The sequence below is a fragment of the Sus scrofa genome, chromosome 6, assembly GCF_054392235.1.
Source record: "Sus scrofa isolate SSC_HxYL_T2T_F1_AM1 chromosome 6, Sscrofa_HxYL_maternal_Yorkshire_Landrace_v2.0, whole genome shotgun sequence".
Taxonomy (NCBI): domain Eukaryota; kingdom Metazoa; phylum Chordata; class Mammalia; order Artiodactyla; family Suidae; genus Sus; species Sus scrofa.
In genome coordinates, this window is record NC_139388.1 from 103304401 (window position 1) to 103327567 (window position 23167).

The 23167-nt window shown below is 39.3% G+C and overlaps 1 protein-coding gene across 1 annotated transcript in view; it reads right to left on the minus strand.

Annotated features, from left to right (window-relative positions):
- Positions 1–21858, minus strand: part of NDUFV2 (NADH:ubiquinone oxidoreductase core subunit V2) — a 33413-nt gene extending 11555 nt beyond the window's left edge. Inside the window, exons 1-6 of the mRNA NM_001097475.2 lie at positions 21755–21858; positions 12159–12224; positions 10131–10193; positions 9929–10045; positions 4694–4862; positions 2759–2868 (exon numbers count right to left, since the gene is read on the minus strand). Coding sequence (NP_001090944.2) covers positions 2759–2868; positions 4694–4862; positions 9929–10045; positions 10131–10193; positions 12159–12224; positions 21755–21808 — 579 coding nt within the window. The 5' untranslated portion in view covers positions 21809–21858. The remainder of the gene's footprint in view (positions 1–2758; positions 2869–4693; positions 4863–9928; positions 10046–10130; positions 10194–12158; positions 12225–21754) is intronic.
- Positions 21859–23167: the final 1309 nt, after the last annotated feature.

Sequence of the window (23167 nt, forward strand, 5' to 3'; positions counted from 1 at the left end):
TACCTTTTTGTTATTGTTGCAAGAACAATACAAACTCATTATAATCTTCAAACATTAGAGGAGTTCTAGAAAGGAAACTCTCCTATAATCTTGCCCTTCAGAGGAAGTCACTGTTAATACTTTGGCTTACGTTCTTTTCAGGTATTTTAGAGATAGACTAGCATACAAATGTTCACCCATTATCTTATCAATTTCCATAAATAGAATTGCATTATACTAACTGGAAACTTCTTAAGACACCTTTCTGCATCAGTGCACAGAGTAAGGAAAGAGGCTACTATATTTAGATTTACAATGCTTTATACAAAACCTTAACTGTCTAATTCCTACTTAAATTAAGATCTTCATGGGAGTTCCCTGGTGGCCTAACAGTTAAGGATTTGGCATTGTCACTGTTGTAGCTTGGTTGGCTCCTTGGCCTGGGAACTTCCCCTTGCTGCAAGCATGGCCAAAAAAAAAAAAAAAAAATCCTCATGATTATGAGCAAAGAGTAGAAATGTGGGAAAGAGAAAACTGTTCCCATATTTTTCAAGGATTTTTTTTTTTTAAGTATGAAAAAGAAACAAGATAAGCTATTTGAGTCACTGACCATTAAAATGAAGAAAGTAAGTAATGAAAACAGCCTAGAAATCAAATTTCATCTTCATTAAAGAAAATTAAGAGTTCTATTTCAGGCATTATGGCAGGCTAGGTACCCTGACAACATTCTGTTGTAATAACTAAAAATGTTATATGAAATAAAAAGCAAAAACTGTAAAATTTTATCAATATCAAAACGCTAACTAAAAAACTCAACGAAAACTTAGGGAGACAAATGGAAGACCAAACAAACTTGGCTTCTGGGTTTCACTGCCTATAGGGTCAAGGGACAAAGCCCCAGGCTACAAGAGATTGCCCAAACCACAGGAAGTTAAGACTCCCAAAAGCTATACACTCAATATAAAGGTCAATTAAAAATTAAATTGTCCTTCAAAAAAACCCTGCTAATCTAGAACCTCACACTTTGGGGGAAGAGGATACAAAGAGAGGGGATTTCTTCTGGGCCAGTAGTATTTCCAGGAGCAAGAGAGAAGCAAAGAGAATCCCTTTTTGAAAAACAATCTACCTTCAATGCAAGCCTAAAAGAATTTCCATAAATAAATTTCTTTTTTTTTTTTTTTAATTTTATTTTTACTTTTTAGGGCCATACCTGCAGCATATGGAGGTTCCCAGGCTAGGGGTCAAATTGGAGCTACAGCTGCCAGCCTATACCACAGCCACAGCAATGCAGGATCCCAGCCATGTCTTCGACCTCCACCACAACTCAGAGCGACGCTGGATCCCCAACCTACCAAGCGAGGCCAGGAATCGAACCCTCATCCTCATGGATACTAGTTGGATTCTTTTCCGCTGTGCCACAAAGGAATTCCTCCATAAACAAATTTCTAAGAATTATGAGCTAGCAAGATATTATGAGTGAAACCCGTAATATAATTAGGGTAATAAGCAATTAAAAAAAGATAGGCTAGAAAATTCCATACATATGAAGAACACTTCTAAAAAACACAGATCTAAGAAGAAATCAAAATGCAAATTTAAAAACATTTATTAGAACTAGGTGTTCAGGAGTTCCTGTCGTGGCACAATGGAAACGAATCCGACTAGGAACCATGAGGTTACAGGTTCCATCCTTGGCCTTGCTCAATGGGTTAAGGATCTGGCGCTGCCATGAGCTGTAGGTCGCAGACACAGCTTGGATCTGGCGTTGCTGTGGTGTAGGCCAGCGGCCACAGCTCCCATTAGACTCCTAGCCTGGGAACCTCCATATGCCGTGGTGCAGCCCTAAAAAGACCAAAAAATAAACCCCCAAAACTAGGTGTTCCCTTATGGCACAGTAGGCTATCAGTAGATCTGGTGTTGTCACTGCAGCGGCTCAGATAGCTGCTGTAGTACAGGTTCAATCCCTGGCCTGGGAATTTCTATACGCCACAGCCAAAAATTAAAATAAAAAAAAAGGTCATTTTTTTAAAGCTTTATTGAGGTATATTTGATTTACAAGTTTGTGAAAATTTCTGCTATACAATAAAGTGATTCAGTTATGCATATACACATCCATTCTCTTTCAGATTCTTCTCCCACATAGATTATCACAGAATATTGGGTAGAGTTCTCTGTGCAAAAATAAAATTTTAAAAATTAAAAATATTTGGGGAGTTCCCGTCGTGGCTCAGTGGTTAACGAATCCGACTAGGAACCATGAGGTTGCGGGTTCAGTCCCTGCCCTTGCTCAGTGGGTTAACGATCCGGCGTTGCCGTGAGCTGTGGTGTAGGTTGTAGACGTGGCTCGGATCCCGCGTTGCTGTGGCTCTGGCAAAGGCCAGTGGCTACAGCTCCGATTCAACCCCTAGCCTGGGAACCTCCATATGCCGCAGGAGCCGCCCAAAGAAACAGCAAAAAGACAAAAAAATAAAAATTAAAAATATTTGGAACTAAATGATAAAAATATTAACTTTTTTTTAATTTTTACATGGCATTTGGAACTTCCCCAGAAATGCCAGATCATTAACCTGCTGAGCCACAGCGGGAACTCCTCTACTTGTTGATTTTTAATAAAATTTGGAAACCAGAAAATAAAAAAACCAACTCCTAGATATATCTATGCCAACAGTTTCTTCTAAGTGACTAATTCAGAAACCAACATCCACAGGACAAGAAACCAAATATTTAAAATATTTTAAATATGACATCATACTACTTTTCTATTAATTGAAATACTCACATAGTAGTTGTCATTTATTTGAACCATTGGTGCATTTACACAGGCCCCTAAACATTCCACTTCTATAAGAGTGAAAAGTTTGTCAGGTGTAGTCTCTCCAACCTTTATTCCTAAAAATATAAATAATTACTGTAAGGACCAGGGTCTATTTTAACTGCAATACAGTTTAAGAAAAAAACAACACAACCCAACATATTACAGAAGCATATAGAAAAGCATTTAAGAGCATTAAATTTCTAAAACAAAACAACTCTGTAACTATTATAGAACATTCAAGGATTGTTTTAAGTGGACCTATTCCTTTAAAATCAATCAAATTTCAGGGGACTCGTCTCCAGTGTTTACTGTTACACAGCAGTGCACCTAACTTTATTATTTAATTATGTGTGATAATTAACTTACTAAAATCAATCATAGTATCTGACTGGCAGACTCAGAAAACTGCTAATGTCAAAGATCATTAAGAATGTGAGGAAGGAGTTCCCGTCGTGGCACAGAGGAAACAAATCCAACTACGAACCATGAGGTTCGATCCCTGGCCTTGCTTAGTGGGTTAAGGATCTGGCGTTGCCATGAGCTGTGGTGTAGGTCGCAGATGTGGCTTGGATCTGGCATTGCTGTGGCTGTGGCGTCAGCCAGCAGCTGTAGCTCCAATTAGACCCGTAGCCTGGAAATCTCCATATGCCACATGTGTGGCCCTAAAGAGCAAAAAAAAAAAAAAAAAAAAAAGAATTTTTAGGAAAACGGGTACTCTCATATCTTCAGCGAAGGCATTTTTGGAAAACTATAGTAAAATGTGACCCAGCAATTCTACTTCTTGTGAACCTTACAATTGGACAAGTAGGCAAAGATATGTATATATGAAGTAATTACAGAATAACTTAAAATAGAAAAGAGGCAGATATATTGTTATAGCCAAAATAAAGTGCAAGAAGAAAACACAGACATATTACATTTATGTATTTTTATAATGAAAATAACTAAAACAACATAAAACCTAAATCTAACATACCCAACTGTTATTAGAATTTGTACCTCAGAGGCGGGGGGTGTGACTTCTGAGCAGACTTCAGCTTTCCGTTTTTTTGTTTGTTTTTTCTTTTTATGGCCACACTTGCACCATATGGAAGTTCCCCAGCCAGGGAATGAACTGGAGCTACAGTTGAGGCCTAAGCCACAGCCGCGGCAACACCAGATCTGAGCTGTATCTGTGACCCATGCTGCAGCTTATGGCAAAACCAGATCCTTAACCCACTGAGTGATGCCAGGGATCGAACCCACATCCTCATGGAGACTATGTCAGGTTCTTAACCAACTGAGCCACAACAGGAACTCCAGCTTCTGTTTTATATACGTCTATGCTGCCCAAATATTTTTTCATTATGCAAGTCCTTTATACTCAGTAACAAGAAAATTAAGACACATCTCCTTTGATTTCATTTACTATATATAGTGGTAAATGCAGCAATGGCAGTTCACATAGTAAAATTCTCTTTTAATTTTGTAAAGGCTACTAATAACATCTTATTCCACCAAAATTTTCCTTCCTGAAGCATACTTCCTTTTCTCATATCTTGTTTGCCCCAGGTCTTATTTGGAAGGACACAAGGACAAGACAGTCACTTCTTAATGTGCCACATGCTACCACATACTGTGTGAAACTTAATTTTCTAAACAATAAAACCTTACAACTTCAAGAAGCTTCTAAAACATACTCAATGATTAGAAAAGGTGAAAACTCAGGCTTGAGGATTAAGAACTAAAGAAGAATACAAAATAAAAAACATTGGTGGGCAAACACAGTAACATAAAAATTTATCTGTTGAATACAGATCCAGTATAATGGGTAAAGTTGGAAAATTTAGGTAGAAATAGGTCAAATCTAGAAAGACAATTTTTTTTTCATAAAAGTTATAAATATAATGTGTCTCATACCAAGCTTTTTCTGAATGGCCTCCAGTATGCTATCAGAGTTTCGAAGCATGCAAGGCGTAGTGGTGCAGACTTGAATATGATACTTTCCAACTGGCTTTCGATTATACATTGTATAAAAAGTTGCTACTTCATATACTCTCATTGGAGGTACTTGTAAAATTTCTGCCACCTAAATAAGAAAATTTCAAAATAATATGATTATAATGGTTATTAATTGAGCTTTCGGTATGTTGTACAAAGCATAATTTCAATATTTCCTCGATTTGGTAAAAACCAAAAAAGTTCTTCAAAAGCAGAAACTACACCTGTATTTGGTATCTGAGAGGTTGTAAGACCATCCATCAATTTTTACACTTAAACCACACACAGTCCATAGCCTAACGATTATAGCATTTCCTTCTCCTCCTCCTAGTCTCTGCAAAAGGATCTTTTTTTTTTTTTTTTTTTTTGTCTTTTTGCCATTTCTTGGGCCACTCTTGTGGCATGTGGAGGTTCCCAGGTGAGGGGTCTAACTGGAGCTGAGAGCTACAGCAACTCGGGATCCGAGCCAAGTCTGCAACCTACACCACAGCTCAAGGCAATGCTGGATCCTTAACCCACTGAGCAAGGCCAGGGATGGAACCTGAAACCCCATGGTTCCCAGTCGGATTCGTTAACCACTGCACCACAACAGGAAACCCCCAAAAGGATCTTCTTGTTCTCTAAATTTTTAAGTCTTTCATTATTAAGAATTTCTACTTTGATCATTTCAATGCTTATATTTTGTAATTTAAGATTACTAAATAGCAAAAATTTGGAGGCCAAACTCTAATAAATTAAACAATCATATTTTTTCAATCTTTCACGAATTTTTCAAAAAATCCTTAATTGCTACTGATACAGCAATTAAGTAAGTAAAAAATCCTTACTGCTGACACAGTGCATGAAGATAGTATGGTGACAGAAAAAAGGTTGAAAATTAAAGCTCATCTATTAACTTGTATTGGTTTACATGTTTACACACAAACATGCATGCATGAACAATCCAATCCTATTTCCTACTAAAACACTCCTCATAGACTAGTACTTCCCAACTCCGCACATCAAATATCTGTTTTGACATACTGAGATTCAGACCAAGGGAAACTCTATCTGAGCACAACTCTCTTGTTCAGGTCAAATCTGTTAAGGAAAGCAAGGTTTTTAAGCTGTTTGCCTCGGGGGTCCATATACAGTCTATCATGACTATAATCCTGGCTACAACTTTCTAGGAGATCTAATTTGAGGAGTTCTCTCAAAATACACATGCTAGGAGTTCCCACCGTGGCTCAGTGGTAACGAATCTGACTGGTATCTGTGAGGATGAGAGACTGATGCCTAGCCTTGCTCAGTGGGTTAAGGATCTGTGTTGCCATGGGCTGTGGCATAGGCCACAGATGTGGCTTAGATCTGGCATGGCTGAGATGTAGGCTGGCAGCTGTGGCTCTGATTGGACCCCTAGCCTGGGAACTTCCATATGCCTCAGGTGAGGCCCTAAAAAGACAAAAAAAAAAAAAAAAAAAAAACAAAAAAAAAAAACCACATGCTAGAGCTGTGCCACTGAAACAATTGCAAGGCCCTGGTGTCTAATTTTAAAAAGCTTCCCCAGGATGCTGCTGTGCACCCCTTATGCCTTAGTAATGGTTAAGGAAATAATGCACGAGCCTCTGGATGTTGTTTTTGTTGTATGGTTGGACTTTTCTTTGAAGGAGAAAGTGTCCAAAGAAAGAATAACATTAAAAGTCTCAAATGTAGGAGTACCCCAGTGGCTCAGTGGGTTAAGGACCTGACATTGTCACTGCAAAGACCTGGGTCGTTATGTCACAGCTTCAACCCCTGGAAAGAATCTTCACTATATGCTACTTCTTGCCTCTCACACATACACACCTAATTCTAAATAGAACTTGACAATACTTTGTGTGTGTGTGTGTGTGTGTGCTCTTTAGGACCACACTTGTGGCATATGGAAGTTTTCAGGCTAGGGGTTGAATCAGAGCTGCAGCTGCCGGCCTATACCACAGCCACAACAATGCCAGATCCTAACCCACTGAGCAAGTCCAGGGATTTAACTCATATCCTCACGAATACTACTCAGGTTCGCTACCACTGAGCCACAATGGGAACTCCAACAACACTTTTGAAATGTTCTCAACATTAGTTTCTCATTTATTTTGTTCTGCTAAGCTTACCACTAAGCAAGACTTCAAACAAGCTTGCCATTATTAAAAACATAAATTTTTGCAAAAAAAAAAAGAAGTGTCTACAATTAGAAACGTACCCAAAGCATTACTTAGAAAGCTGGCTATTATAAAAATAATGTAAGGAATTTAGAAAAACCCCAAACATATACATGGTTTACTGAAAAAAATAAGCACCTATGTTTACTTAATACCAGCCAAACTTGCTTCACAGTCAAAAAAAAAAAATTACTAAGGGTCCACAAGTATTAGAGAACAGTAAAAAGTAAATAAGAGATCAATGATCCACACACTATGGTCAATTAATCTATGACAAAGGAGGCAAGAATATACAATGGAGAAAAGAGAGCCTCTTTAATAAGTGGTGCTGGGAAAACTGAACAGCTACATGTAAATGAATGAAATTAGAATATTCTCCACCACCACATATAAACAAAAATAAATTCAAAATGGATTAAAGACTTAAATGTACAAGCAGATACTAACTCCTAGAGGAAAACACAGGTAGAACACTATGCACATAAATTGCAGCAATATTTTATTCAATCCAACTTCTTAATAGAGGTAAAAACAAAAATAAACAAATGGGACCTAATTAATCTTAAAAGGAATCCATAAACAAAACCAAAAGACAACCTATGGTGCAGGAGAAAACTGCATATGATGCAAGGAAAGGATTAGTTTCCAAAATTTATAGCTCACACAGATTAAAAAAAACAACAATAAAAAGCCGGGCAGAGGAGTTGCCATTGTGGCTCAGTGGTAATGAATCCAACTAGTGTCCACAAGGATGAGGGTTCAATCCCCGGCCTTGGTCAGTGGGTTTGGATCCAGTGTTCTATAAGCTGTGGTGTAGGTCGCAGACTTGGCTCTGATCTGGCGTTGCTGTGGCTAAGGTGTAGGCTGGCAGCTACAGCTCTGATTAGACCCCTAGCCTGGGAACTTTCATATGTCACAGGAGTGGCCCTAAAAAGACAAAAGAAAAAGAAGGGGCAAAAAATCTAAAAGACATTTCTCCAAAGAAGACATACAAGTGGCCAACAGGCGTATGAAAAACATGCTCAATATTACTAATTATTAGAGAAATGAAATTGAAGAACCACCTCACACCAGTCAGCATGGCCATCATTAAAAAGTCTACAAAAAATAAATGCTGGAGAGAGTATGGAGAAAAAAAACCCTCCTACAATGTAAACCGGTACAGCCACTATGTACTGTACAGTGAGGGGGTTCCTTAAAAAAACTGAGTTGCCATATGATCCTGCAATCCAACTCCTATATTTCTGGAAGAAACTCTAATTCAAAAAGATACATGCACCCCAATGTGCACTGCAGCATTATTTATATTAGCCAAGACCTTATAGTAACTTAAATGTCCATCAACAGATGGATACAGAAGATGTGTGTGTGTCTGTGTGTATAAATATTACTCAGCCATAAAAAAGAATGAAATGACATTTGCAACAACATGGATGGACCTAGAGATTATCATATTAAGTCAAAGAAACAAATGTCCTCTATCACTTGTCTGTAGAGTCTAAAAAAATGACACAAACTTATTTATAAAACAGAAATGGACTCAAACATAGAAAACAAATTTATGGTCACCAAAGGCGATGGTGGATAAATTAGGAGTTTGGATTAACCCATATACACTAACATAAAAATAGGTAAACAACAAAGATCTTCTGTACAGCACAGAGAATTATACTCAACACCTTATAATTGCCTATAATGGAAAAGAGTCTGAAAAAAAGAGATTTTCTTTTTTTCCATCTTTGAGAGAAATGGCAATAGTAAGGTAAAAGATCCCAGATGTGTGTAATTGGCTGTCAGGATATTCTGTATAACTGAATCACTTTACTGTATATTGAATCTAACACAACATTGTGAATTAACTATAATTCAATAAAATTTTTTTAAATTATAGATCAAAAAATAAATAAATAAATAAACAAAAATAAAAACAGATCGATGAGCTAAAATTTGCATACAGGTTTCCATTTGATAAACTGAGGACATTTCTATACTCCAAGAAAGATAACGTAGTGGTCTAACTTAATAGTTAGACCAAATAAAACTTAGAAAGTGAAAAGGAGAATAAAGTATAGCAGAATATCCACAACAGTCAAGAAAATGCACAGAACTCGAAATGATTCAGTCCCAGCTCCATCACTTAGAAATCATTATGTGATCACTGAAAGATCTTAGTTTAAAATCTTCATTGCGATGGAAGAAGTCAGCCCAGAGAAAAATCAGATCTCTTAATTCAAAATAAAAGATACTTTCCATTGTATCACATTGGCCTATCGGTTGTATGCTTCTCATAAAAATCAAATAATAGAAAGTTTTGTAAGACACTTTTGTAAACAATACACTGTTACAAAATACCATCCTATACTAATAAGATGTGAAAAAACTTGAAATTTGGACTACTGCTGAAAATACTATTAGAAAAAAATGAATCCTAAAGTATGCATGAATATACTAACTTTATTTAAATGAGTCACCCATAAGATTTCTATAGGTTGTTGATTCCAAGGTGCCATAATCAAATGCTGTAAATACCATGTATTACATGGATTTTTGTTAAAGCCTGCAGCCAAAGATGCAAAATATTAAAAAGATTCACAATAGCTGTGAGCAGATCCTTTTCTCTGTAATTTTAGCATTTAAACAGTACATTCATTTTCAGAATATCCTGACAGCCAATTACACACATCTGGGACCTTTTACCTTACTATTGCCATTTCTCTCAAAGATGGAAAAAAAGAAAATCTCTTTCACTGTAACACCTTTACTATTTCCTGCAAGGATAAAAAGCTCTACCCTTTCAGATCTCTGCATTAGAAAGGGAACCACAAAAACATAAATGTAATTTGAGGTATAAAACACACAAATGATTCAAGGGCTCCAAACTCCTAGACTGCTACATTAATGACTGTGAGAGGAATTTCTACATAAGGAAGTTACCAAGCACAATCTCTCCTCTTTTCAAACTAATGCAAAAATAAAGTACCTTGTTCATGGCAGAGATGGGCAGCCATCCATTCTGTCTTTGGGCTAAATCCAGGACTGGAAGCACAGCTGCTGCTTTATGCCCTTCTGGGTAGTTTTTTACAATTGCCTCTATCCTCTGTACCAAAGAAAAAGCACCTGTTTTAGTGTCTGGAAAACACTAAATATTTTGTAAATTAATTATAACATTAATTTAGTCATACCTTGTAGTTTTCTGGTGTGAAATCAAATGGAGTATCTGGGTTATTCTCAGGAGTATCTCTGTGCTAAACAAAGGGGGGAAAATGTTTTCTAAAATTATCAAAATTCTCTCAAAAGTGTGAGTAACTTTGTACTTTACTACTACTGATCATTTAATCTCTTCACTTTAATTCCAACATGATATACAATTTATCCTTGCATCAAAAAGAACGGCTAAAGCAATTATTAAATACACATTTGATGAGTATGATGTTAGCAAAATCCAAAGATTTAGAAAGATTTTCAAAATCACCCTTTATAGGTTATGAGAAGTAGCTTTAGGGCCAAAACCTAAAAAAGCACTATCCAACCTGATTAGACAACAGGATCTCCTAATGTAATTTAATTACAAAAAATTACCAATTATTTGAAGCCTTATAAATTAAGACACAAATTTTCTAGTGTGAAAATATGTGCATTTTCCCCAAAAGAGAGTGTATCAGATTGTCAAAGGACATATATTACCTTAGGGACCCACTATCTACTACAAAAACACCATCTCTTCCCCACACAAGAGAAACTAGTCAAGAGCAAGCTTTATTTCTTCTCCAAAAAAGAACAGGCCTTCTTCAAACACTGACAAGAAATGGCTTGTCAACAGGAAATCAAATGAGTCACAATGAGATTAACACTTATATCAATTAATGTTTTATATGTATGGTGAACACAGAACTGAATCTCTTAATATGTTAATGCTCAGACTTCTGCTTTTTCAAGGACATAAAAAAGTAAAGAAAATGGAAACTTTGGATGATATCAAATATCTTTTTACACAAAGATAAAATACAAAACAGGAATCTACTTGTTAATAGTATGAATAACTAATTTATTAAGATTCAGCCTAGAAATAATTCATTTTCCAAAACTATACCACTAACTCTAAATCATCATACAAGTTCACTAAATTTCATTTAAATACTATATTATTTCCTGAAAAACACACATTGTCACAGAAAGGGGATACATTATCTGAGCTTTTCTGAACTTTAAAACCAAGCTGGGGAATTCCTTGACCTCTACCTGTAGTTAAAGCCTGGAAATCAAAACCAGGCCAATAGCCAACACATTCACCATAATACTAAAATTCATGCATGTCAAACCAGTGTCATTTTGGGATTCCCCAAGTTGCAGCCTCAGAATCTTCAGTGGGCTAATTTTTTTTTTTTTTTTTTTTGTCCTTTTGCCTTTTCTTGAGCCACTTCCGCAGCATATGGAGGTTCCCAGGTTAGGGGTCTAATCGGAACTGTAGCCACCAGCCTACGCCAGAGCCACAGCAACACAGGATCCGAGCAGTATCTGCGACTTACACCACAGCTCACGGCAACGCCAGATCCTTAACCCACTGAGCAAGGCCAGGAATTGAACCGGAAACCTCATGGTTCCTAGTCGGATTCCTTAACCACCAAGATGGGAACTCCTAAGATAAATGATTTTTAAGAAACCAAAATGTGGACTTCCCATCCTGGCTCAGCAGAAACGAATCTGACTGGCATTCATGAGGACCTGGGTTTGATCCCTGGCCTTGCTCAGTGGGTTACGGATCTAGCATTGCCATGAGCTGTGGTGTAGATTGCAGACTCGGCTCAGATCCCGTGTTGTCACGGCAGCTGTGGTGTAGGCCAGAGGCTACAGCTCTGATTGGACCCCTAACCTGGGAACCTCCACATACCGCCCTAAAAAAAAAAAGTTAAAAGATTAAAAAAAAAAAAAAAAAAGAAAAGAAACCAAAATGTGACTAGAAATCATGTTAAGGTTCAGTTATTTCATGTTGGAATAATCTAAATTCGTATTTCCAAAGTTGCCCTGCTGCCAATTTAAACTTGAGAGGTTCAGTTAGAACTACACTTTCAAAATGAAGGTAAATTCTATCAACTATATTTAAATCCCCACAATGGCCAGTACACACCAAAAACGATGGTGTTTAAGATTATGTTGTATTTGCCCAAATTTCCAAGTCTTTCCATTCTGAAGAAATCTAAGTAATTACTTACCACAAATAAGGCTCCTCCAGCTCCATTCTGCACAGCTGTCTTATGCAAATTCCTTACATGTCTTCCCTAAAATTTTAAAGAAGCTTAATAAATCAAAAGCCTTAAGAAATTTTTCATAGTACTTTAAGATCCATAATTTAAAATAAGAGAAATAGAAAATTTTAAATAGAACCAACTTAACAGAGGTAAAGTATCTTAAGAGATATGGCCTACTACCCTATACCCTGTTGATACCTATTTCAAGAGAAGAATAAGGAAACGGAGAGCCAAAGGTAAATTTACTGGAGTTCCCTGGTGGTTCAGTGGGTTAAGGATCCCACATTGTCACTGCTGTGGCATGGGTTCAATCCCTGGCCCAGTAACTTCTGTATGCCACTGGCACAGCAACAAAAAAGTTAAGGTTACTAACTTGTGGAAGATCACATACAAGAGTCAGTGGGACATCTAGGACAACTTAGATCTCCCGAGTCACGTATCCTTTCTACTACATTCTTCTGGAGTGCAGCTGCAGAGTTCATGTACCATTAATTCACTGCCTTTCACTTCTGTCTCAAGCAAGTTGGATGCCGGATTTTGTTTAATGTGAACCTTCATAAACATGTTTTCATTCTGTACAAATGAGTCATATACTCTGCACAAATGAGTCAAATGTATCCCCTTTTTCAACTCTTTACTAAGTCAGTTTAGAAACTTCAGCCATAAAAGCAGTTTCAGAAACTATAATGCTGTGCAGATAGACCATACTCAGTTGTTTTGGAAGCAATCCATTTGATTACTGTTTCCATTGCATTTCACTTTTCTTCGCACAGTTGCTCCTCCCTGAAAAGCAATTCAACTATTGTTCAGAAATCCTCTGATTTCCAAGTTTACTAACCACAGATGGTAGAACACTGGATTAAACCAAGCATGGAACTGGCAAAGAGCTGGACAATTCAAAGGCAAACGTAACAGAGAAGGAAGTAAAAGCAGTGCTATAGCACAATCTTCTTTTCCCTCGATCCAAATTTCAGTTGAAAAAATAAGTTTACATGGAACATTTGCTTTAATAACAAGACCCAAGTACAGAATGTAAAACACAGATATAAAATATTGGAGTGACAAATGTCCATTTCAGGTGTGGGGGGGAGAATTTGATCAGCTGTGGTATACAAAGGGGTTTTAACTGTGTTAATATTGTTTTCCTTCTTAGGCAGCAAGTGGATGGATAGACAGTGTTTATTATGTTCTTTTTTGCTTTTATGTGTCTGAGATATATGACAAATTTTCTTTAAAATAAATGCAACAAAGGACACAGTTTACTTTCTTATACTTCTAATAATTTCTCCCAAATCACTTCAAAGTCAATCTGTGCTGAATACAAGGTTATGTCTATACCCCTAATTTGGCTGTCCAAAATCTGGACTGAGATAAATAAACATAAAAATTAAGGCCATAAATTCCAAATAGTACTATAAGAACAATATCAGCATAAAGCTTTGAAAAATTAACAGAAGCTAAAATTTAGAAGACAGTCCCTGCCATTACTTCAGCTGAGAAGATTTTAAATCAAAGGAATAATCCTATTACATTTAGAATGAATGGATAAGCAATGAGGTCCTATGGTACAGCACAGAGAACTACGTCCAATCTCTTGGGACAGACCATGACAGAAGATAACATGAGAAAGGGATGGTGTGTATGTGTATGTGTGTATATACACACAAGTGGGTCACTTTACCGTACAGCAGAAATTGGAACTACATTGTAAATCAACCATACTTTAATGAAAAAATACAATAAAAAAGAATTATCTTGAGTAACAGTTGAGTTAATTAAATTCTGAGAGAAAACAAAGGACTTCATAACATAGGAAGGATTAATTCAAGAGTTGGGAAAGTATCTAATCCTCTTTTAACTTCTGAACCTAACATTTCGTTTACTGGCTTTTTTTTTTTTTTTTTTTTTTTTTTTGTCTTTTTGCCTTTTCTAGGGCCACTCTCGAGGCATATGGAGGTTCCTAGGCCAGGAGTCAAATTGGAGCTATAGCCGCCAGCCTACAACACAGCCACAGCAACACAGGATCCAAGCCGCATCTGCGACCTACACCACAGCTCACGGCAATGCCAGATCCTTAACCCACTGAGCAAGGGCAGGGATTGAACCCACAACCTCATGATTCTTAGTCAGATTCGTTAACCACTGAGCCATGATGTAACTCCTTTTTACTGGCTTTTTACCCACTCCCTCAGGGTAGGTTGTCCTCAGTTCTGTCCTATGTTCTTTCCTCCACAGCTCTTTTGCCTTTGAGAGTTTATCCATTAACTACACTGATGACTTGCATTTTATACACATTTGATGACAAAAAGTTAAGTCTGAAAGGATCATAAATCAATAAGAAAAATGGGTAAATATGAAAAATCATCACAGAAATCAAATAGTTAATAAACTTACTACTAACCAAAAACATGCAATTTTAAGTAAGTTAACAGCTATAAAATTTGCAAAGTTGGATTTCCCATCATGGCTCGGCAGTAATGATCCCAACTAGTGTCCATAAGGACACAGGTTCTTTCCTGGCCTCGTTCAGTGGGTTAAAGATCCTGCATTTCTGTAAACTGTAGTGTAGGCTGGCAGCTGCAGCTCTAGTTCAACTCCTAGGCTTGGGACTTCCATATGCCGTGGGTGTGGCCCTAAAAAAAAAAAAAAAACCGCAAAGTTTAGCAGCGTGAGTGTCACAGTGGCATGGGTCAGTGCTGTGGCACAGATTCAATCCCTGGCCAAGCCCAGGAACTTCTGAATGCCTAGGAGCAACCATTAAAAAAAAAAAAAAAAGTTATATTCTTCCACCCACTCCCCAAGAATAGGACACGAGCTCATTCCTTTTTTTTTTTTTTTGGTCTTTTTGCCATTTCTTGGGCAGCTCTTGCGGCATATGGAGGTTCCCAGGCTAGGGGTCAAATCGGAGCTGTAGCCACTGGCCTACGCCAGAGCCACAGCAACGCGGGATCCGAGCGCGTCTGCAACCTACAGATCCTTAACCCACTGAGCAAGGCCAGGGATCGAACCCGCAACCTCATGGTTCCTAGTTGGATTCGTTAACCACTGCGCCACGACAGGAACTACCCCCATTCTTTCTTTTAGTTTTTTTCTGCTGCTCAAACATTAATAGTATCCAACTCTGCTCACTTTTCAGTTCTATCAGACATTTGCACTATAAAAGGCCACCAGAGGAACTTAAGAAAGGACAAGGAAGCTATCAAACAAAATGGACAGAATCAGTAGCCTAATTAGTAAAAAAGACAGGGCTAAGGCCAGGCAACTGAAAAAGTTTTTTCCTTTATTAGCAACCAACACAGACAAGAAATAAACCTTTAAGACTACCCCAAACATTTACAGATTAAATCAACAATATATGTTTACACCTGCACAGAGGTCACATCTCCTGGTAAAGAAAAAGTAACACCGGCCACCTCTGTACTTTCTTCCCTTTGTTCACGGATATTTACTCAATACCTACTTATCACCAGAGACTCCCCGACTGCCAGCTCAAGCAAAGGCCATTTCCTTCAGCTGTCTAGAGCAAAAGTATGCAGAGAAAACCAAAGGCTCCCCCAAAAGTCTTTGTCCATGATACACACAGAGTAGGTATTCTTGCATTATCAAAAACTCTTGAGGAATAAAAGTTTTTTAATGCATTTTAGTTTAATAAAGTAGATGATGTCTCCAAGGGAACCAACAGCTTCTCTGCAGTGCCAGGATGCAGGTTTGATCCCCAGCCTGGCAAGAGTAGGTTAAGGGATTCTGCATTGCCACAGCTTCGGTGTAGCTCACAACTGTGGCTCGGCTCTGATCCCTGGCCCAAGAACTCCATCTGACATGGGGTAGCCAAAAATTGGAAAAAATTTAAAAGATTATTGGTTAATAATTATGGTTAATAGCCAATCATTTCAAGGATAATGATAACACAAATGCTTACTCTGTCTCAGATACTGTGCTACAAATACTGTAACTCATTACTCCTCACAACAACCTCCAGGTAAGTATTATTATCATGCCTTGTTTTACAGATGTGGAAACTAAGGCTCAAAGACAGAAGGAAAAGAACTTTCCCTAGATCACAGCTAAATAAATGAAAAGTCAAACAGGTTTTTCTGACTTGAGGACATGCATTAACTACTAAAATTTTGTTAATATTTTCAATTATTATAGGGGTTTTTTACAAATCCAAATAAAGTTCCATCAATAATTTAACTAAAAATTAAAAACAATAATTCAGATTAAAGAAATATAAGTGATTTTACTAGCATTATGAGAGAATTCACAAGAAAAATTTGGCCAAATTTTATAGCACAACAAAGCTTCATGAACAACTCAGGTATTAAAGGAGCATTACAGATTAAGATTACCATATTAATGGCAACAACATTCATGATTACTTTCAGCCATCTTGCCCATAATTTAAAGAAAGCATTCTTTACATGTCTAAAATCCATTGTGGATACAAATAACACTCAACAGTCCTAGGGAGAAGAATACTTCATAGAAATGAAATGTCCAAACATTTTAGTTAGTCTTACCTAAAAAATTACCATACCTTAGGGGAGGTTGCTCTGCCTCTCTACATCTAGGTTTGCTCATCTATAAAATAACGGGAGTATCTACCTTAAAGTGTTAAGAAGATTAAATGAGATAAAGTGTTTAGCATTTGGTTTATATCTTTAAAATGGAGAATGAGTTCACATCTCAAATATAAAGATTTGAATTTATAGTAATAGTGGCCTACTGAACCTCACCAAATAGGCTTCTCAAAATTTTGTCCATTTTCTGTTTCCCCTAAGCTATTCAAGGCTGTGGCAGGCAAGAATAATGGGGCCCTAAAGATACCCACATCCTAAACTTGGGAAGCTGTGAATATGTCAGTATACACAGCAAAAAACAAGCACAGTTGCAGATGGAATTAAGGTTAATAATCGTTAACCTAAAAATAGGGGGATTATTCTGGATTGTCAGAATGGGTCCAAGGTAATCACAGGGCCCTTGAAATGCAGAGGAGGGAGCAAAGTTACAGGAGGATACACAAATGAGAGAGAAGGGTCAGAGTGATATATGTCATGTGAGATCTTGACCTGCCCATGTGGGCTCTGAAGGTGGAAGAGGGGGGATATGAACAAACAAATAAGGGCAGCTTCTACAAGTTGGAAAAACTAAGGAAACAGGTTATCTCCTAGAATCATAAGAAAGAAAGGCAGCTCTGCCAGTAACTTGATTTTAGCCCACTGAGACTCATGGTATGTATATTTTTAACCTCCAGAATCATAAGACAATAAATTTGTGTCGTGTAATGTCACCAAATTTGTGGTAACTTGTTACAGGAGCAATAGAAAACAAATATAAATACCCCCCTAACCTCACTTTTTTTTCTTTCTTTCTTTTTTAAGCACTCCTTTAATGTCGTTGAGCCAAAATGTAGATACCTTGAGATATTGCAAAATCAATGGATTCTCTAATGGAATGGGAAAACATTTCATTCTACAAAACTTAAAACTTAGGAAGAAAGGAGTTCTCGTTGTGGCTCAGCAATAACGAACCTGACTAGGATCCACAAGGATTCGGGTTAGATCCCTGGCCTCACTCAGTGGGTTAAGGATCCAGCGTTGTGGTGAGTTGTGGTGTAGGTTGAAGACACGGCTTGGATCCCACACTGCTGTGGCTGTGGCGCAGGCCAACAGCTGCAGCTCTCCGATTCAATCCCTAGTCTGGGAATTTGCATATGCTGCAGGCGAGGCCATTAAGAAGGAAAAAAAAATTTTTTATGAAGAAAAATGCCACCATAGAACGCTACTTTTAGTATGGCTGAGTAGATACCAGGCCAAACCAGTGGGTTACTCTGGGCAAAATGTTGTGTGTTTTTTTTTTTTGTTTTTTTTTTTTGTCTTTTTGTCTTTTGTTGTTGTTGCTGTTTCTTGGGCCGCTCCCGCGGCATATGGAGGTTCCCAGGCCAGGGGTTGAATTGGAGCTGTAGCCACCGGCCTACGCCAGGGCCACAGCAACGCGGGATCCGAGCCACGTCTGCAACCTACACCACAGCTCACGGCAACGCCGTATCGTTAACCCACTGAGCAAGGGCAGGGACCGAACCTCATGGTTCCTAGTCGGATTCGTTAACCACTGCACCACGACGGGAACTCCGGCAAAATGTTTTTTAAAAAATTAAAAAACAAAAATCTTTCTGAAGACAATGAAGAACCGCCAAATGCAGGCACACACAAGAAGGGAGTCTATACTTAGAAGAAGCCAATGAGGGTTCTTTTTTATCCCTCAAATCTCTCAGCCTAAAGGCAGACCCCAGTCTATCCCATGTTGGGCAGTTAAAACTCCAAGAGAAAGCCTGCAGCCTTAATGTCCTGAAGTACCACGGGAGGGTCTAGAAAAGGAGAGGTATAGGCAAGTGGGAAATTCCAGAATAGAAAAAGCCAGAGAGAGGAAGCCCGACTCCAAACCATGCATGCACATAACGCAGACTTCATGCAGTCCTGCTAAAAGAATTGAACCAATATTTGAACCACAAGGAAGTTGGACTGCAGACTGAGTTCAAGTTAACAGCCTGCGACAAAAAAAAAATATTATTTGGAGGAATTAAAAAATCTACAGCCTCTATTAGATCATTCACAACACCCAGGATACAATCCAAAATTACCCGACATTAAACGAAAAAGGAAAATAACCCATGTTCAAGAAAAAAGACAATCAAGATTATCAAACAATAATTTCAAAGTTGCTACAACCATGCCTAAGGACATAAAGAAAAATATCTTCAATGAATGAAAAGATCTAAGTATAAACTATAAAAAAAGAACAAAATGAAAACACAATCCTTGAAAATGCCACCACAACCCTCTTGTTCCTCCAAAGCTAATCAGTGGCTTGGTAGCGAGGCAATGATGAGCCATAAAATAGTGTCAACATTACAGAAAGCCATGGGCAATTACTCAAGGAAAGATGGAAATAAACCTATTCTGAGTACCTATTTTCCATATTTCATAATTTTTAGGCAATTCTTGACAATCACTCAACGAGGTACTACTGTACTTACAGAAAAGAAAAATAAAGCTCAAGGAGCTTAAGAAATATGGCTCAAGGTCAAATAACTAGTGACTTCCAGGCACAGTACTAAATTCTAGGTATTTGTTAAGCAATGACAAGATGAAAAGCCTGTGGCTAAAATAACTGGCAACTAGCTAATAAAGCAGAAATTACAAGAAAATACGCAATTTCTTTGAAAATGATTTCCTTAAAGCCTTCTTTATTTGGGGGGGGCTCCTCCCAGGTCAGGGAACAAACCCATGCCACAACAGCAACCCAAGCTGTGACAGTGACATTGCTGGATCCTTAACCTGCTGTGCAACAAGAGAACTCCTAAAAGTTTCCCTTTCAGGAAAGGAACTTTATTAGTGAGACCTCTTTACTCACATTTTTCCTGCTTTTTGCTAGGTCATTCTGATATTCCACTATTTGTAATGGGTTAAAAGGGCCTGGTTATATAAATTATAGAACATCCTCACAATGGCATGCTATGCAGCATTAAAAATGACAGTATAGGGAGTTCCCACTGTGATACAGTGGATTAACAATCTGACTTGGGTCACTGTGGAGGCGTGGGTTTGCTCCCCAGCTGAGTGCAGTAGGTTAAAGGATCCAGTGTTGCTCTGCAGCTGTGACAAAGGCTGAAGCTGCAGCTTCGATTCAATCCCTGGTCTGGGAACTTCCATATTCCACAGGAGCAGCCATTAAAATAAAAATTTTTTTTAAAAATTTAAAAAAACTTAAAAAAATGGGAGTTCCCATCCTGGCTCAGCAGAAACAAATCTGACTGGCATCCATGAGGATGCAGGTTCAATCCCTGGTCTCGCTCAGTGGGTTAAGGATCCATCGATGCCATGAGCAGATGTGGCTTGTATCTGGCATTGCTGTGGCTGTGTCGTAAGCTGGCGGCTGCAGCTCCAATTCAACCCCTAGCCTGGGAACCTCCACATGCCACAGGTGCAGCCCTTAAAAATAAAAAAATTTTTTTAAATAAAAAGTTTATTCATAAGCAAAGCTAATCAAAATGTATAATGGGAGAAAACAGGCTACAAAACTGTATGAACAATACCATCTGATTTTTACAAAAAAATTTTTCTGTAAGGTCCTTTATGTGCAGATATCAAAATGTTAACATTTTGTTAATGTTCAATTTGATAAAACTATGGGCGATTTTTATTTTTTGAACTTATTATATTTGCTGTTCCTAATATTGTTTTTCTTATCTTGTCCTTTCCACCTAGAACACCCTCCCTATCCATTTGGCCCCATCCCCAATCTATTCCTATTACTTACAGGAAAAATCTTACACCACCTTCAAACTAAACTGGATGATCTTATTCATATCTCTAACACTGTACGGCTGACTCTTGAACAATACTAAGGGTTAGAAGTGTGGACCCTCGAAATAGCTGAAAATCCAAATATAATAACTTAAGAGTCAGACCTCCAAATATGAGGTTTCTCCATACCCAGGATCCTGCAGTACTGTACTTACTGCTACGGGGTGGGGGGACCTCGCTTATAAGTGGACCACTGAGTACAAATCTGTTCAAGGGTCACCTAACTATACTTTTACACTATTCAATACCTACTACCTTAAGTTCCTAGTCCATAAAACTATCAACTCTACAAGAACAGGGATTGTCTAAATCCATTTCACTGTAATATGGGGAAGTAACAGTACCAACCTCACGAATTAGGTTTTGAAGGTAAATAACACAGTGCTTGGTGCACAGAAAGCAGTCACACCTACCATTATTCTCCACCTTGACACCTGGAACCCAACAGGAACAGTAGAATCTCAAACTTTACTGAAAGACTAAACTCTACAAATTGAAATATTCCCATTTGACAACTGAGGAAACCAAGTGAGAACAGTCCAGTCACAAAACTAGAAAAGGCGGTGAAGCCTCCATCCAAACTCAGGTCTAACTGCAAGGCCCTGCGCTCATCCTATACTGCTGTGCACTAACCCCTCCGTTCGGCTGAAAACTGACTCAACCTTTCTATTTTACTGGTGCAGGTAAAGAAAGCTTTCTTTCCCGTAAGCGCCCCGTCATCATCATCGTCATTTCTGGAATGTTCATCTTTAAGTCAGAGCAAGCGAGTGTTTCAGCCTGAGCTCCAAGGTCGCTGTCTAAAGCGTGACGTTCTGAGACCTCAGGAGCCGGCAGAGGCTTCGCCGCCCGGGGTGCGAGGTGCAGGGAGCCCTGGGTTCCAACACGCAGCACAGTCGCAGTCAAGGGTACGCCGGTGCCGCCCTCCCGCGGCCCAAGGAGACACCCGCCGAGTTCCAGACGCCCCTGGGACGCCCCGCGCACTGACTCGGGCCTCCCGTCCTGAGGAGGCCTCCCCACCGCCCCTCCCTAGGTCCTCGGACGCGCGGCCTCCTCAAGAGCGGGCGAAGGCCGCGGCGTCCTTGCCGTCGCCCGCAGGCCGTCTCGTGCCCGGCGTGCCCTGTGCCGGCCGCTAGAGGAGGCCGGGAGAGAGGGAGAGGGCAGCGGCAGCGCCGGCGCACATTCGAGCCTCCTTACCCACTGGGCGGTGAAGCCCGTAGCCCGTGCCCGGAGCGCTGCGGTGAGAAACATGGCGGGCCAAACTGCGGGCCTTTCCGACCGCGCCAGGAGGAATCGCGAGCGCCGGGACGCACGGCGTGCGCGCCCCCGAGCCCAGCCTGCGCGCCCTGGGCGGCAGGGGCGCGCGGGTACGGCTGAGGCCAATGGCCGCTGCAAGAACCCGCCGGCGCCCTAGGAGGTCAGGTCCCGGGGGGTGTTGCCTTGTATCCCGCCCTGAAGGGCGTTGTCCCCTAGGGGCCCCGCGCACCGGAGTTTATGAGGTGGGCTACCCTACTGGAGCCCTGTCAGGATTTAACCTTTTTTTTTTTTTTTTTTTGTCTTTTTGCCATTTCTTGGGCCGCTCTTGCGGCATATGGAGGTTCCCGGGCTAGGGGTCGAATCGGAGCTGTAGCTGCCAGCCTACGCCAGAGCCACAGCAACGCGGGATCCGAGCCGCGTCTGTGACCTACACCACAGCTCACGGCAACACCGGAACCTTGACCCACTGAGCAAGGGCAGGGATGGAACCCGCAACCTCATGGTTCCTAGTCGGATTCGTTAACCACTGCGCCACGACGGGAACTCCTAACCTTATTTTTGATTGCAGTTCCTTAAAAAACAAAAAAATTTCGTTGCAACCCCCTATAAATCGTATTTTACAAATTGAAGAATTTGCAGAATTGAAGATACAGAGGGCTGGCTGCCACGCAGAGGGCTAGGCATGGACACCAAATGCCCTGGTTCCCACTCTTTTGCTTTAGGGATGCATGCTTACATATTTAGGGGCAAAATAATAAGATATCTGGAATTTGCTTCGGAATAATGCAGAGTGGGAGGTAGAAAGGAAACAAGATTGGCCCTGAGTGATGACTTGAAGCCGCGTGGTAGTTCTCATTGCTATTCTCGGTACTTTGAACATGTTAGAAATTTTTCCATAATAAAACTTTCCAAAAAAAAAAAAAAAAGCCACTTCCTTTTTGGTGTTTGTTTGGTCATCTTTGGAAATTCCAGCAAGTGCTTATTCACTAATAGCTATAATATGTAGAGTGCTGTTTCCTGCTGTGGAGGGTGTACCAGGCGCTTACTGCCTCTTGATTTCTCCCTTCAGGGCCTTTCCTTTTATGTCCTGTACCCACTCCCTTCTTTTTGCCTCTTTTCTTTGCCATAATATACTTCTGAATGATTTCTGGAACTTTCACATTAGTGCAGGTTTGTTTTTTGTTTTTTTTGTTTGTTTGTTTTTTAATCCCTCATTATTTAAAAAATTCTAAAATATCCCATAGCAAGTCCTATGAATCATATTTTACAAGTTAGGGAATTCGAGTCATGTAGGGCTACCAGCCAGCTAGAAATAGACACACCAAATGCCTTGGTTCCCATTCCTTTGCTTTG